We start from the raw sequence: 12,306 nt of genomic DNA on the forward strand, positions 1-12,306 counted from the left end.
CCCACAGCCCCCCTCCCTCACTGTCTAAAAACCCCTCCAGGTAGGGGGAGGGTGTAGCTCAGTGGTAGAGCGTGTGCTTAGTGTGTTCGAGGTCCTGGGTTCCATCCCCAGGACCTCCATTAAAATAAGTTAATAAATCTAATCACCCCCCAAAAAACAACAAAAAATTAAATAAAAACCAGTCCCTGAAACCCACTGGGGAGTTGGGGTCTCCTGAGCATGAGCCGTCTGGCTCCTTACTTGGCGCCTGCAATGAGCACTGCACTCGCCTGGACCGCAGCCCAGTGCCAGTAGGCTGGCTTTCTGCGCACAGGCGGGCAGACCCAGGTTTGGTTTGGTAACAATTCTGGTGCCCAGGTGGGATGGGGACCTGAGTGGGCACATGCCCGTGGCACACTGGCCCCCGGGAGTCCTCCAGCAGGAGAGCCCTAGCAGGTCAGGTCGAGGGGCTCGTGGGATGCACACTCCCTTCCCCCAGGCCTGGACGTTCATTTCCAGAGGAGAAACTCAGGCACGAGGGGTTCCAGATACGTGTTTCAGGGAACAGGCGAGGCACTAAGGCTCCAGTGCAGCTCAGGAGACGACCGCGCAGCCAGGGGTGAACGGGGAAGGGGCCGCAGCCACAGGCGTGCCCAGGCGTAGGGGCTGCCGGAGCTCCGGCCCGGGTCACACCACCTCGTCTGTCACTGGCACAGGGTTTTCCTGGGGGCCACCCGTGGGGGCCCCCGCAGCTGCCGCCGCCTCCTCTCCTGGCTTCTTGCGGGCCTCGGCCGGGGGCCGGGGCGGGGGGTTGCTGGGCGGCTGCTTGATGGTGCCCCCCACCTGCGGCCGCTCCTTGGGCTTGGGCTCGATCGGGGTCCACTGCTCGCCACGGATGGCCGCCTGCAGGACACGGAGGGGCTGGGCCGCAGGGTCCTCCCGGGCAGCCTCCGCCCCATCTCACCATCCCCGCACTCCCCACAGCTGAGAGGGGCAGGACAGGACTGAAGGGACTGCAGCTCAGAGAGGGTAAGTGACTGAGGCCTCTCAAGGGCCGTCTGCTGCAGCTCTGCTCCAGGCAAACCCAGCCCCAGGTCTTGGAGAGCATTCTCGAGGCATCTGCCTGGCTAACAGGCTCCGAGAAGTGCCCCTGACAGCACCTTGGACTGGAAGAGGGAAGTCTGATCAACGACTCCCAGGCCAGGCCAGGCCCCTCTGAGCCTCCGCTTCCTTGTGTAAGGTTGGGACCCTGCCACCCCCCCATTACAGGGCCACGGCGTGGATTATGGGAGGCGTGTAGGGGACCAGCCAGCACATTGCATGGGCCATCAACGGAGGCCACACCATCACTGTCCCCACCACAACCTGAGCAAGGACACGGCCGGCCTCGAGGCCGAGGCTGCTGAGGACCAATGGGGCTGACCACGGGGACACTACTCACCAGCAGGTAGATGCCACTGGCGATGACCAAGCAGGCTGTCCCCAGGATGGTGGCAAGCAGGAAGCCGGCAGGTACCGACAGCCTGGCGGGGGCGAGGGTGGATGCAGGGGACAGAAGGGCGGTCAGAAGAGGGTCCACAGCCCCAGGCCTTGGTCAGAGACCACAGAATTGCAGGACGAAGCAGACTGTAAGCGTGTTCAGGGGGGCCCCTGACCTGCCAAAGACTGGTCTTCTCACTTCGGGGCCCCCGAGCTGTTCTCAGCCAGGTCTGTTGACAAGCCTGGGGACACTGGCTCTTGGCCCCCAGCCGGCACGCTGGGAAGACACCCAGGCAGCTGCCAATGGCTGGGTGCCACGACCTCCCCAGCAGTGACCCAGCCGCGTACATGCGATGCAGCTGAGCAGAGCTGCCCGGCTGAGCCCAGTGAACCCAGGACCCTGAGGTTCCGGGTCTAAGCTACTGAGGTTGGGGTGAATGGTGACCCCGCAAGTTATAGTGGATACAGGGCTGGGGAACCTCTGGCAGAACCTGGGCCCTGGGTTCTTGTTTGGAACAGCATCTGGACCGGGAGGGGCCTCAGTCCACCCAAGCAGTGCGGCGCAGGCAGCCCGCAGGTGGGGCCTCCTGACCCTGAGAGGGCGCGGGGACTCACCCAAGGTGCAGGAAGGCCCGGATGTAGTAATTCCTGGTGAGGGGCCCGAACAGCTTCACCACTCTGGTCATGTACTTCTGTCCACTAGGCCAAGAGAAGGGAAGCAGACAGACCGTGTCCTACTCGGCACACAGCACCACCCGCCCAGCCCAGAGCACCCCCGCTGAGCGGGCACCAGAGGGACGGGACCAGGCTCCTCCATGGTGGCTGGCCAGGCACCCAGCCCTGTGAGCTCTGCCCAGCTCCCAGAAGGACCCCAGAGCAGGCCGGGGAGACTTACCACCTCTCCATGGTGGAGCCCTTGCTCCGCTTCCCCCGGGGGTACTCCAGCAGGCAGATGAGAACTCCTGCCGCACTGAAGCTGCAGTTAAGGAAGAGCCCGCTGACTAACGGGCCACAGGGAGCCCCCTTTGCTGATAGAAAAACAGAGAGGTGCAGCCGCTGCCTGAAGTCACACAGCCAGGAAGCAGCCAGGAGGGATTCGAGCAGGTCTGGCCACTTTGCTGCCTCCTTCCCTGTCCCGGCCCCTCCCTCCCCTACACCTGCCTTGGCTTCCCAAGGACCTGGAACCGCTTGGCCAGCAGAGGACAGTGAGGCCCGTCCACTCATGGACAGGCCTGGGCAGGGTGGGGAGGGTGGCTTATAGAAGGGGGTGCAGGGGGATCTGAGCATCCCCGAAGCCTCAGTGTCAGCCCTTGGGGGCCACTGACACCTCCCATCCTTGCCAGAACCCGGCCCGGGCAAATCTGTCATTTCCTGCTCTGAGCCCCTCCTGCCTTCCCCATCGCCGCTGGGAGTGCAGAGGAGCAGAGGTGTGAGCAGCCCTCTGCAAACTGTGAGGTGTGTCTGCCCCCAGCCCCGCCTGGGGTCTGCAGCAGGAGGATACATGGAGTACGTGCCCAGGTACCACTGGGTGAACTGGCCCGCTGTGGCCACGATGCCCCCCGTGATGAGGACTGTGGGCAGAGGAGAAGCAGGTCAGTAGGTGCCCCCCATCCCTGCAGGGGCCCTGGCCACCTCCCCCGGGCTTCCCCCCCACAGTGGGGCTGTCAGCCCACCGCGGAGCTGTGCTTGAGTCTGTCACCGTGTTTGCTGGGCAAGGGGCCCAGGCGGATGCAGACCCTGGCAGGTGATGGGGCGTAGGCATGGGGTCAGGATGCCTTCCCCTGGGAGCAGCGTGTGGGCGGAAGGAGCTGCCAAGGCAGGGTGGGGGGCGGGGCCTGGGCCCGCTCCGTGGGCGCCCCTCCCCCCGTGCCCTGTCTGGTGCTGACATCCTGTTCCGGATGGAGTTTGTCTCTCCCAGCCCTCTGCTCAGATCTGTGCTCCTGGTCGCTGCAGGGACACGAGGGTCTCGGTCTTTCCTCCCCAGTAATGCAGTTTGGGCGGTAACACGAGCACGACACACAATGCCGCGTTTTAGCCGTTTCACAGCGGGTGGCTCAGGAAGCGCATTCACATCGCTGCGCCACTGTCCCCGCGTCTCACATCCCCAGCCGTTCACGGAGGTTTAATTACTACGTGACGGGCGCACATGTACGCTTGAGAACTTTACTTCTCGTGTGACTCCCCCGATGTGACCTCGCCCAGTCAAGGTCCCCGTCACCCCGGAAGTCTCTCTCGGCTCTTCTGGGGTCAGCGGTCATCCCGGCCCTTCGTGTGGGTCACTCTTGCTGACTAGTTTTCGACTGAATCGTCCCCAGGTGACCTGTTCTGTGACCTCGGGGACGTGTCAGTTGCTTCCGGTTTGGGGCTACCATGAATGGTAGTGAATTTAATGTATTTGTTGACTGTGGCTGCAGAGAGAAACTTACCTAATTTTATGTTTTCTCTTTAATGAGCACTTTTGTTGCTTCGCCTGCCTTTTGCTGACTTGATGGAACTTTAAAATCCCTCTTCCTGAACCACGTATGGACTTGAGAATGTTTCACTTCGATCTCACCCCAGGTTACCAGTGATATTCATTCTTTACAGCCAACACGGACTCGCTGTGTCCTCCCTCTGGTGCTGCTGCCCCTCCCCCTGGACCCAGCTTCGCTCTGGCCGAAGCTCACCCCTCTGTGGTCCTTTCCCGGGACCAGAACTTCCTGGTCAGTGGTCCTTGCGACACAGGGTCGGGGAGGGCAGCCCCTACTCCCTGCACAGCCCAGGCCTGGGTTTCCAGAGGTTTCCTCTTGCCCGTGGCATTCTTCATCTGGGCTCTGGCACAGACAGCACACTTCCTCGGAGGGGGCGCTCTTGTGGTGTTTCCTGTGCGGGCAGCCCTTTACAGCACCAGCCTCAGGCGTGCAGCTCGGTTTCAGCCCTTTTCCAGAGAGGCCCCCGAGCCCCTCCAGCCCCCGGAGCCCCGCTGCCGTCGGCTGGTTTCGGGCTGCGCTGTGCACTCAGGCTCATTGTGCTGCCAGGACCCCGTGCGCTGCGGGCAGGCCCTTGCATGTTCAGGCAGCACCGCGTCCACTCGTCCTGGGGACACCACTTCCTCAGCCTGGGCCTCGGTCATCAGCAAGAGAGAGGCTTGCAGGTGGCGTGTGCAGGGCCGCTGGGCCCCAGGCCTCAGCTGGCGCGGGGCTGTGGCCTCGGGTGAGGACATAAACTTCAGCTAGTGGAGAACTGGGACGGGGGACGTGACAGGAAGCCCAGGTGGGTGGCCCCGGAGAGGGATGGGGGGCAGGGGGAGAACAGGCCTGGGGCTGCGATCTCACTCGTGGGGCCCGGTCTGAGGAGGGCCAGGCTGTAGTCAATACTGAGTCAGGAGGAAAAGGCAGACCAAGGAGGTCGGAAGGGGGACCTTCCCACAAGCCGCCCCATCTGATGGTGGATGTCGGGGCATCACTGTAAAGAAGACACAGAACAGCCCTGCCCCCCGGGTGTTGGCTGAGGACAGGGAAGCCACCACGGGGGTACCATCTGCGCCCTTGGGACAGGAATCCAGGCCTCTCAGCCCCACGCTCAGAGCCTGCAGTCACCCTCTCCTGCTGGGGGCTGGGGGTCTGCCAAGGACAGCTCTGGGCAGAAATGAGATGAGGAGAGCCATCTACTGACCTTCTGGGTTCTCAGCCACTCCAGACCCAGGAGAGACCACCCTCCAAAATATGACCTTGCCCTGTGGGCAGGCCGGATACCTCACCCGTCTCTGCTCCCCTACCCGTCCCAGCTTGGCCAGCTCCTCTGCCCCCAGCTGGCATTGGTGGGTGAGGGGGGCGTGTCTGGGTCTCGCTTCCAAGTGTACAGTGCAGACCCCACTGCTCCTTGACCAGAGCAAGGCTGGGTGATGGGGCCCTGCCGTCCCTCCGAGGAGCACCTGGGGAGCTGGGAGGGAGGGGCAGTGGGAGCCATTTACAGCACTGTGCACAGGGCCCTTCTCAGCAGACCCAGAGCTGGGCCCCAGAGAGAGGGTCACCCCTCCGTGGGCCAAGCGCCTGGCCAGGAGGCAGGAGGAGCCCACCTCTGCACCCCAGGGCCCCTGGGAAGGAGCCTCCACACCAGGACAGGAGGGGCCACAGGGGCGGGTCAGGCCGGGTTTTTCCAACCCGATGGGTGGTGACTCTCCGGAAACCACCAGGGGCGAAACGCCTCTTCCCCTGGCTGCAACTTCCTCTTTTCAGGGGGTGAGTGGAGGAGTGAAGTAGGAACAGCTGTGGCAGCGGGACAGAGGATGGGAGGTGGGGTGCATGTGTCTGCAGGGCAGGAGGGCAATGAATCCATCTCCTCAACCTGAGGGCTGCAGCCTGTCCTGACACTGGCCCCAGGCCCTTTCCCACGGGGCTGCAGGTCCCTGGCAGAAGGCTCCAGACTCGGCCCCCACCCCCAGGCTTCAGTTCCCACTTCCTGACCTGCAGTCTGGGGTCTCTGGCTGGTCAGGACCCTGCTCCCCACCCCCGTCTCCAGCCTGCTCCTTTCCCCCCCCTTCCCCGGCCCGCAGCCTAGGGTGGCTGACTCCTGGCCCTCAGCTTTGCTCTGCTGGGCCCTGGCCAATCCTGAGGGTTTAAGTTTCGGCGCCCCTCACCCCAGGTTCAGCCGTCCCTGTGTCCCCCACCCCAAGTGCCAGAGCCCTGGTGCCCACTCACTCAGGCCAGATGCCAGCGCCTGCTCGTTGGCCCACATGGCCCACTCGATCTGCCCCATGGCGGCCGCACGTCTCCCCAGGGCTCCTCCGACTGGCTCAGACCCTTCGGACCCCGCGGCCCGAGCTCCGCCTGCCTCCTGCCAGCCCCGCCCAGAGTTTCCCAAGTTCTGGGGCCGCCTTGCTGCTCGCTCCGCCCCACCCTGGCTCCAGGTGACTGGCCAGACCAGCAGGCAGGCGGGCCCATGCTCCCAGGAGCCTTGCCCCCGGGAGCTCAGGGAGAGACCCAGCCACCCTGGCTTCAGTGGTGCCCCCCTGCAGAGGGAGCAGGGCCTCAGGCCAGGAAGCCCTAAGGCCTCATGGGGATCCCTCCCTGGCAGTCAGCGCAGGCCCAGCTCCGCCTCATCTGGCCTTGGGCTAGTGCAGGTGTGGGCAGCTGCAGCCCCTTTGCTCACCAGCACTGTCTTGGGGGGCCCCCAGGGTGCAGCTTCTGGGAAAACCCAGCGTGTAGGAGGGCAGGGCCCTGTCCTGTCACCTCCCTCCTCTGCCCTACCTTTGGGTCAAGGTCAGGACTCTCCAGCGGCAGGAAGCTGGCCCTCTTGGGACAATGAGGGGGGCCAGGAGGTAGGTCAGAGGGCGCAAGTGCCCACCCCCTCTCCTCCCAGCCTGGTCGGGACAGCGGGGAGGGACTAGGAACACGGATGGCGTAGGTCACGCAAAGGAGGGAGCGACCCGGTGCTTTCAGACCCACAGACCCACAGCTTCTGAATCAGCACTGCCCGCCTTCCTTCCTGGACCCAAACCACATCCCAGGCCATGAGCCTTAGTGACCAGGTCTGTCACAGTGTGGCCGGGGCTGTGGGGGGTGGCAAGCTGAGCAAGAGGGCGAGCTGGGGGGAAGGTGAGTCCTCAGCCCCTCCTGCCAAGCCCACGGCAGCCCCTTCCCAGTCCTCACTGCAGAATGACCGCAAGGGCCCAGAGAAAGCACACCAGGCAGAGTCAGCTCACTGCCTTTACTCTGGGGCCAGACAGAGTCCCGTTCACCTCTCAGTGCTGCTCCCCGCCCCGCTCCAGACACACCGCTGGTCTTTCTGTGAATAAACTGCAGGCACATGGGCCTAAGCTCAGGGTCTGGAGGAACACTTCACGGAGGTGTCCTGAGGCTGCTCCCTGCACGGTGACTTGTCCTCCAGGGGGGACACTGATTGGCCATCTTCTCCTTGGGGCAGTGGGGGTGGCCCAAGTTCAGGGACAGAGAGCACTTCACTGGTAGAGGCACTGGCAGCTCCACCTGGCTGGCTGGTCCCCCACGTCTGTCTCCTGATCTGGGCTCCCATCTCAGCAAAGTGTAGGTGCAGGTGGGGAAGATGAGGTACTGGGGGGCTCCTGACCGCCTGGGTGCCTGCAGGTGTTTCTCCACTGCCCCAACTCTGCCACGGCACATTGCCGGGCCCAGAGTGAGGCAGCCACCCACAATCCCAACAAGCAGGGTGGGCCGACCGCCACACCCGGCTCCCCAGTCCCAGTGAAGTGGCCCCTTCACCCAGTGGCAGATGGGGCTCCACTAAGGTGCTCAGGCGGCTGGCTTCGGCAGACCATCAGGGCCCAGCAGGCGAGCACCAGGGTCGTCCAGGACTTGAGGCCCAGGCCCTACCTGGCGGGCACAGAAATTAATGTCAGGGCAGGTGACAGGGAGGGGCAGAATGCACCTGCCCTCCCAGGTAAGTGCAGATCAGAAGATGACAACCCCATGGTGACGCTGGCCCTGGGCCCAAGCCTCAGGCAGAGCTGGGGTCCCCCGGGCACTTGCCTCCACAGCCCAGACTTGGGGTGGAGAGCAGGTCCTGGGATGGAAGATAGGGGCTGTGTCCGGGGGCACAAGGTCACGGGTCTTGGAATCAGACAGATCTAAGGGAAATCCCAGCCCCACCACTGAGCAGGACCCTGACCTGGTCTGGTGGGGTGACCTGGAGGCCCCCACATTCCCCAGCACGGGAACGCTGCCCCACGCACCCCAGGGCCCTCACACGTCCACTGTGAGTGAGCGAGGGAAACGCTGGGTGCTTTGAAACCCGAGGAGCAGGGTTCCTGCTACCTGACTGACCCTCAGCAAGGTGGCCCCCCACCTGGCCGAGCCCACAGGCCTGTGACGGGTGCGGCCGGGGCTCACCTGGGTGGCAATGATGTACTTGATGCCGCCAGGAGCGGGGTCCATGCCCAGCACAGCTTTAAGCTCGTCCGAGAGCAGGGCAGGCTCCACAGGCAGCCCCTGCAGAAACCTGGGAGAGAATGGCAGGCTGGCCCGGGGTCTGCAGACGCAGGTGTGCGGACAGGTGGCTCCAGGACGGAAGCCCCAGAGTGGCTGCGCGGCTTGGGCTGTGACTGCCACCAGGATGGGCTCTTGTGGGCTGACGCACAAGTGCTGCTTGCCCCGCCCTGAATACTCTTAGTGCCACCAGGCTGTCCACCCCAAGTGGTTGGTGGTACGCTTCATGTCACCTGTGTCTCACCACGTGTGCTAAGCACTGTGCAGGAACGCCAGAGGCCTGGTGGGGTCCCTGAGGGGAGGTTTCGGTGCTGCCCCCTTGCCCTGGCCTGTGGCTACTGCCACGCACGTTGGGTAGCAGAGCTTAAGAAAACACCTCAGTTCAAGCACAAACCTACAAACCACCCACAGGGTGACCAGGGCAATGAGCCCCCAGAGGGCACACCAGCCGGTCTGTCCTCGGTCCTGTGGTCTGTCCCATCTGGTGGGGATGTAGTATCCAGCCCCTCCCACTAGAAGGGGCACTGCCCCCTCACAGTGATGGACACAAGGACCCCACATGCCCCCCACACCCCCAGGGGGCAGGTGTCCCCACGCTGAGAACAGGGCCCCTCAGAACAGCTGGAGAGAAGAAATGCAGACACTCTGCACAGAAGCCGCTGGCGGCGTGCGTGCACGTGGGTGTGGGTGTGGGTGGGCTGGGCTGGGCGGAGAAGCGTCCAGGTCACACGGAGGCGTCCTTGAGGATACACCGCCTGAGGTCTCCACGGGTCAACCCCCACCACAGCCTGAGGAGGAGAACCCACGCCTCCCACCCCTGCCTCCCGGACAGCGGCCCACAACTCACTTGTCTCCATTCGACTCAGGTGGGAAGCTGTGCCTCACGGCAGCCACAAACTCAGCCACGGTCTCGTCCAGAGTGAAGATTACAGCATTGGGACCCGCGTCAAATGTGTAGGCCACCTGGAACCATGCGTTCAGCGTGACCAGGCGCCACAGCTCAGACCCGCTCCCAGGTGCCAGGCGAGCTCCCACCCACTCGGGACAAGGGGCTTGGACGTGGGGCCACGCAGCCGAATGAACCGCAGTGAGACAGAGCCCACCCGTGCCGGCCAGCCTGCCTTGGTGTGCCCGTGGAGGGCATTGAAGCGGTGCACCAGGTGGATGATGCGCCGAGACGTGTCATTGAGGTAGGAGATGGGCGGGAAGGTGTCCAGGCAGGTGGCGTGGAACTGGTTGCTGTCCTGCATGGTCAGCCGGCCGAAGGCCTGGAAGTCCCGCTCCCGGACACAGCGGGCCATCTCCACCATGCGGGCCGGCACCACCGCCTCGGCGCGGAACTGCAAGGCAGACAGTCTCCTAATGGCGTGGGCCCACTGGGGCTACGGGGCTGAGGGGCTGGGCTCCCAGGGCCCCCAGGGAGCGGCCCGCCCGCTGAGCGCGGCCTCACCCTGAGCAGGGGGCTAGTCTCCACGCTGGTCTGCATGCCCACGGTGCTGCCCGTCAGCTTCTTCCCGGCGCTCACCTGCCCCAAGGGAGAGATGGCCTGGACCGCGCCCTGAAGCCCCGCCCTCCCCACTCCTGCACCCCCAGCTCAGCCGGGCCAGCCAGAGGGGGCCCCTCGCTCCACAGCAGTCTCACTCACCACGAGGATGAGGACTCGGAGTTCGGGCCAGTGTGACTCAGGGGCCACCTGCCGGGCGATGCTGTCCTTCCCGTCAGCCCGCTCTCCCATCTGCCACTCCACGAAGCCGCCGTACAGGCTGCGGCAAGCGCTGCCCGAGCCCCTGCGGGCCACTTCCGAGAGGTCACTCTCCACCCCATAGACGCGGGCCAGGGTGTAGGCTGCAGGCACAGGAGCAGGCAGGGCAGAGAGGCTCAGACAGGCTGGGGTCCGTCCTGGGCTCAGAGCCATGGGAGAGAAGGAATCCCAGCTCCCAAGGTGGGCATCCCCCACGGTGGGCTCAGGCACTCAGGACTTAAAAGGAGCAGCTGCCCCGGAAGCCTGCTAGGGACCTGGGGGCCCGTGCCCGGGGGCCTGGGCAGGCAGAGCTCTCTGAGGAGCTCTGAGGGGTGGTGGTGTAGGGGGTTTGCTGGGTCACTGGTCTCAGGACTCTGAGAACGTGACCCCTACCGCCCATCGCTGTGGTGACCAGCTCTGCCCCCAGGCAGGGGCCAGGGGCCCTGCTGGAGGGTGAGCCAAAACAGGGTGGGCAGAGCTGGGGTGTAGAGCAAGAGGGATGGACTCCCGGTGGGAGGACCAGAACCTGGAGCCAGCTGTACCCCCTGGAATCCCACTACGTAAGCCACAGAATCCCCCTACTCAGTTTAAGCCGGTTTGGGGGGCTTCTGCCATGTGCAGGGTCCCATCCACGGGTCCCTGGGAGATCTCGGCACTCAGACATGCGAGATCACACAGGCCGCGGCGGGTGTGAGGGGCACCCACCTAGGCAGGCATAGCCGGCTGCTGAGGAGGCCAGGCCCGCAGCCGTGGGGAAGTTGTTCTCCGAGGCGATGTGAACCTTGCAGCTGTGGCTGAGGGGCAGTGGGTCTTCCGGGCTGCCGCTCCTGCGCTTGCAGGCCAGACGGCGGACTACAGGGAGAAGGAGTCGGCGCTGGGCAGAGCCGCCCGCCTGTCGTGGGCCAGCACCCTTGGGACTGGTCTCCACCCGAACCTCTCCCCGTGACTTCCTTCTTGGGAGGCCCCAGGCCCGGACTTGGCCACGCTGACAGGTGACCGTGGTCCCTGGGGCATGGGACGTGGCGGGCAAAGTGGCAGCAGCACCATCTGTGCCCTGGACCCCTGCGGCCTGAAGACCCAGCAGCTCCGGGCTCCCACTCACTCTCCTTCAGGCAGGCCTGGAGGCGCGGCTGCCCAATGTCCTCCTCGCGGCCGTTCAGCCAAATCCGGTCCTCCGTGAAGTCTCTGCTGATGGCGGCCGTCGTGGTGGTTTTTAACTAGGAAGGGAAACGCAAGGCCACCTCAGGAGCGGGTGCCCGCCAAGCACTCCTCTCTGAGGGTCCCTCCTGGTCACCCACCCAGGACAGTGGCCTTGCTGGAAAGCAGGGAGGTGGAGGCCCAGGCGGGCCAGGCTCGGTCGGTGGGGATGCCACACAGGCGTCCACTACACAGGGGACGGCCTGTTTCCAAGTTCCACATCAGGGCCACTGGGCCGGGCACAGGGAATGAAGGACAGGGACCCCCAGAGGAGGACCAGGCGTGTGCGCACGATGAGCATTCCTAACAGCGGCGGGTGGAACGGACACCGTTCATTGGCGGCGGGTTTGTTGCTACCATTCGGAAACAAAGGTTCTGTAAATATTTTTGGTGTTTGCTGCCAGTCCACGCTAACCTGATCCTGGTGCAAAGTGACGCTCAGAGAGGAGTTGATGGGCAGGATCAGCTTCTCATCCCGCTTTCCCCCTGGAACAGACAACCCGAGGCAAAGCCAGTCAGTCCACCCGAGGGGCCAGCGGGGCCCAGCCCACCCGCCCCGCGGGCGGGTCCACCGCCCAAACCGGCCCCTCTGAATCCCAGTTTCCCCGTCCGCAGGCCCCCCAACACCGCGCCCCCAGGCCCGCATACTCACAGTACTTGATGACCGCGATGTTGACCGGCGCAGTGCAGGTCACCGCCACGACCGGCTTCTCTGCGGCCATGGCCGAGGAACCGCGCGACCCCAGCCCACGACCGCGGGCCTTTCCAACCCGCGCCGCAGCCGGCCGAGCAATTGGTCGGCACCGCCCCAGCAATTGGTCGGCACCGCCCCATCTGTCCGCGCGCCGCCCAATCAGCGGCGGGCCTGGCCCACACTCCACTTTACAGCCAATGAACTGTATCGGACGACGGGCTGCTGACGCTGAGCCCGCCCCCGCTAGCCCGCGGCGGCGCTCCGGTTCTGCGCAG

At 64.7% G+C, this 12,306-nt stretch overlaps 2 protein-coding genes across 4 annotated transcripts; both read right to left on the reverse strand.

Annotated features, from left to right (window-relative positions):
* Positions 1 to 512: 512 nt before the first annotated feature.
* LOC102509853 (cytochrome b-245 light chain) lies at positions 513 to 6,295 on the reverse strand. 3 transcript variants are annotated; one of them, XM_032464558.1, is made up of 6 exons: positions 6,138 to 6,295; positions 2,960 to 3,029; positions 2,354 to 2,428; positions 2,074 to 2,157; positions 1,421 to 1,502; positions 513 to 882 (listed from the first exon to the last, which is right to left on the reverse strand). In XM_032464558.1, exons 1-6 carry the CDS (start codon positions 6,193 to 6,195, stop codon positions 667 to 669), a joined length of 585 nt encoding a protein of 194 aa, XP_032320449.1. In that variant the 5' UTR covers positions 6,196 to 6,295; the 3' UTR covers positions 513 to 666. The 3 variants fall into 3 exon arrangements, with proteins under 3 accessions (XP_032320449.1, XP_032320446.1, XP_032320447.1); XM_032464555.1 differs by having other exon boundaries at positions 1,421 to 1,568; XM_032464556.1 differs by lacking the exon at positions 2,960 to 3,029 and having other exon boundaries at positions 1,421 to 1,568; positions 2,354 to 2,486; positions 6,138 to 6,293.
* An 836-nt stretch (positions 6,296 to 7,131) lies between these two features.
* Positions 7,132 to 12,150, reverse strand: MVD (mevalonate diphosphate decarboxylase). The gene is made up of 10 exons (XM_032464568.1): positions 11,990 to 12,150; positions 11,753 to 11,823; positions 11,243 to 11,357; positions 10,846 to 10,992; positions 10,045 to 10,244; positions 9,850 to 9,924; positions 9,521 to 9,739; positions 9,247 to 9,362; positions 8,304 to 8,412; positions 7,132 to 7,787 (listed from the first exon to the last, which is right to left on the reverse strand). The coding sequence occupies exons 1-10, from the start codon at positions 12,057 to 12,059 to the stop codon at positions 7,707 to 7,709; spliced, it is 1,203 nt and encodes a 400-aa protein (XP_032320459.1). The 5' UTR covers positions 12,060 to 12,150; the 3' UTR covers positions 7,132 to 7,706.
* Between the last annotated feature and the right edge of the window lie 156 nt (positions 12,151 to 12,306).

This window comes from Camelus ferus, chromosome 21, assembly GCF_009834535.1.
Source record: "Camelus ferus isolate YT-003-E chromosome 21, BCGSAC_Cfer_1.0, whole genome shotgun sequence".
Lineage (NCBI taxonomy): Eukaryota > Metazoa > Chordata > Mammalia > Artiodactyla > Camelidae > Camelus > Camelus ferus.

Bases quoted from the DNA above. Each gene is read 5' to 3' on its own strand.
- LOC102509853 (XM_032464555.1), bottom strand. From the start codon at position 6,195: ATGGGGCAGATCGAGTGGGCCATGTGGGCCAACGAGCAGGCGCTGGCA. The intron at 1,569-2,073 runs GTGAGTCCCCGC...TCTCTGACCAAG, and splicing joins CGGGCCTTCCTGCACCTTGG to GCCTGGGGCTGTGGACCCTC. The intron at 883-1,420 runs GTGAGTAGTGTC...CGTGTCCTGCAG, and splicing joins CCAGTGGCATCTACCTGCTG to GCGGCCATCCGTGGCGAGCA.
- MVD (XM_032464568.1), bottom strand. From the start codon at position 12,059: ATGGCCGCAGAGAAGCCGGTCGTGGCGGTGACCTGCACTGCGCCGGTC. The intron at 9,925-10,044 runs GTGAGTGAGACT...CCCTTGGGGCAG, and splicing joins TCCGAGTCCTCATCCTCGTG to GTGAGCGCCGGGAAGAAGCT. The intron at 7,788-8,303 runs GTGAGCCCCGGC...TGTGCCCGCCAG, and splicing joins AGTACATCATTGCCACCCAG to GTAGGGCCTGGGCCTCAAGT.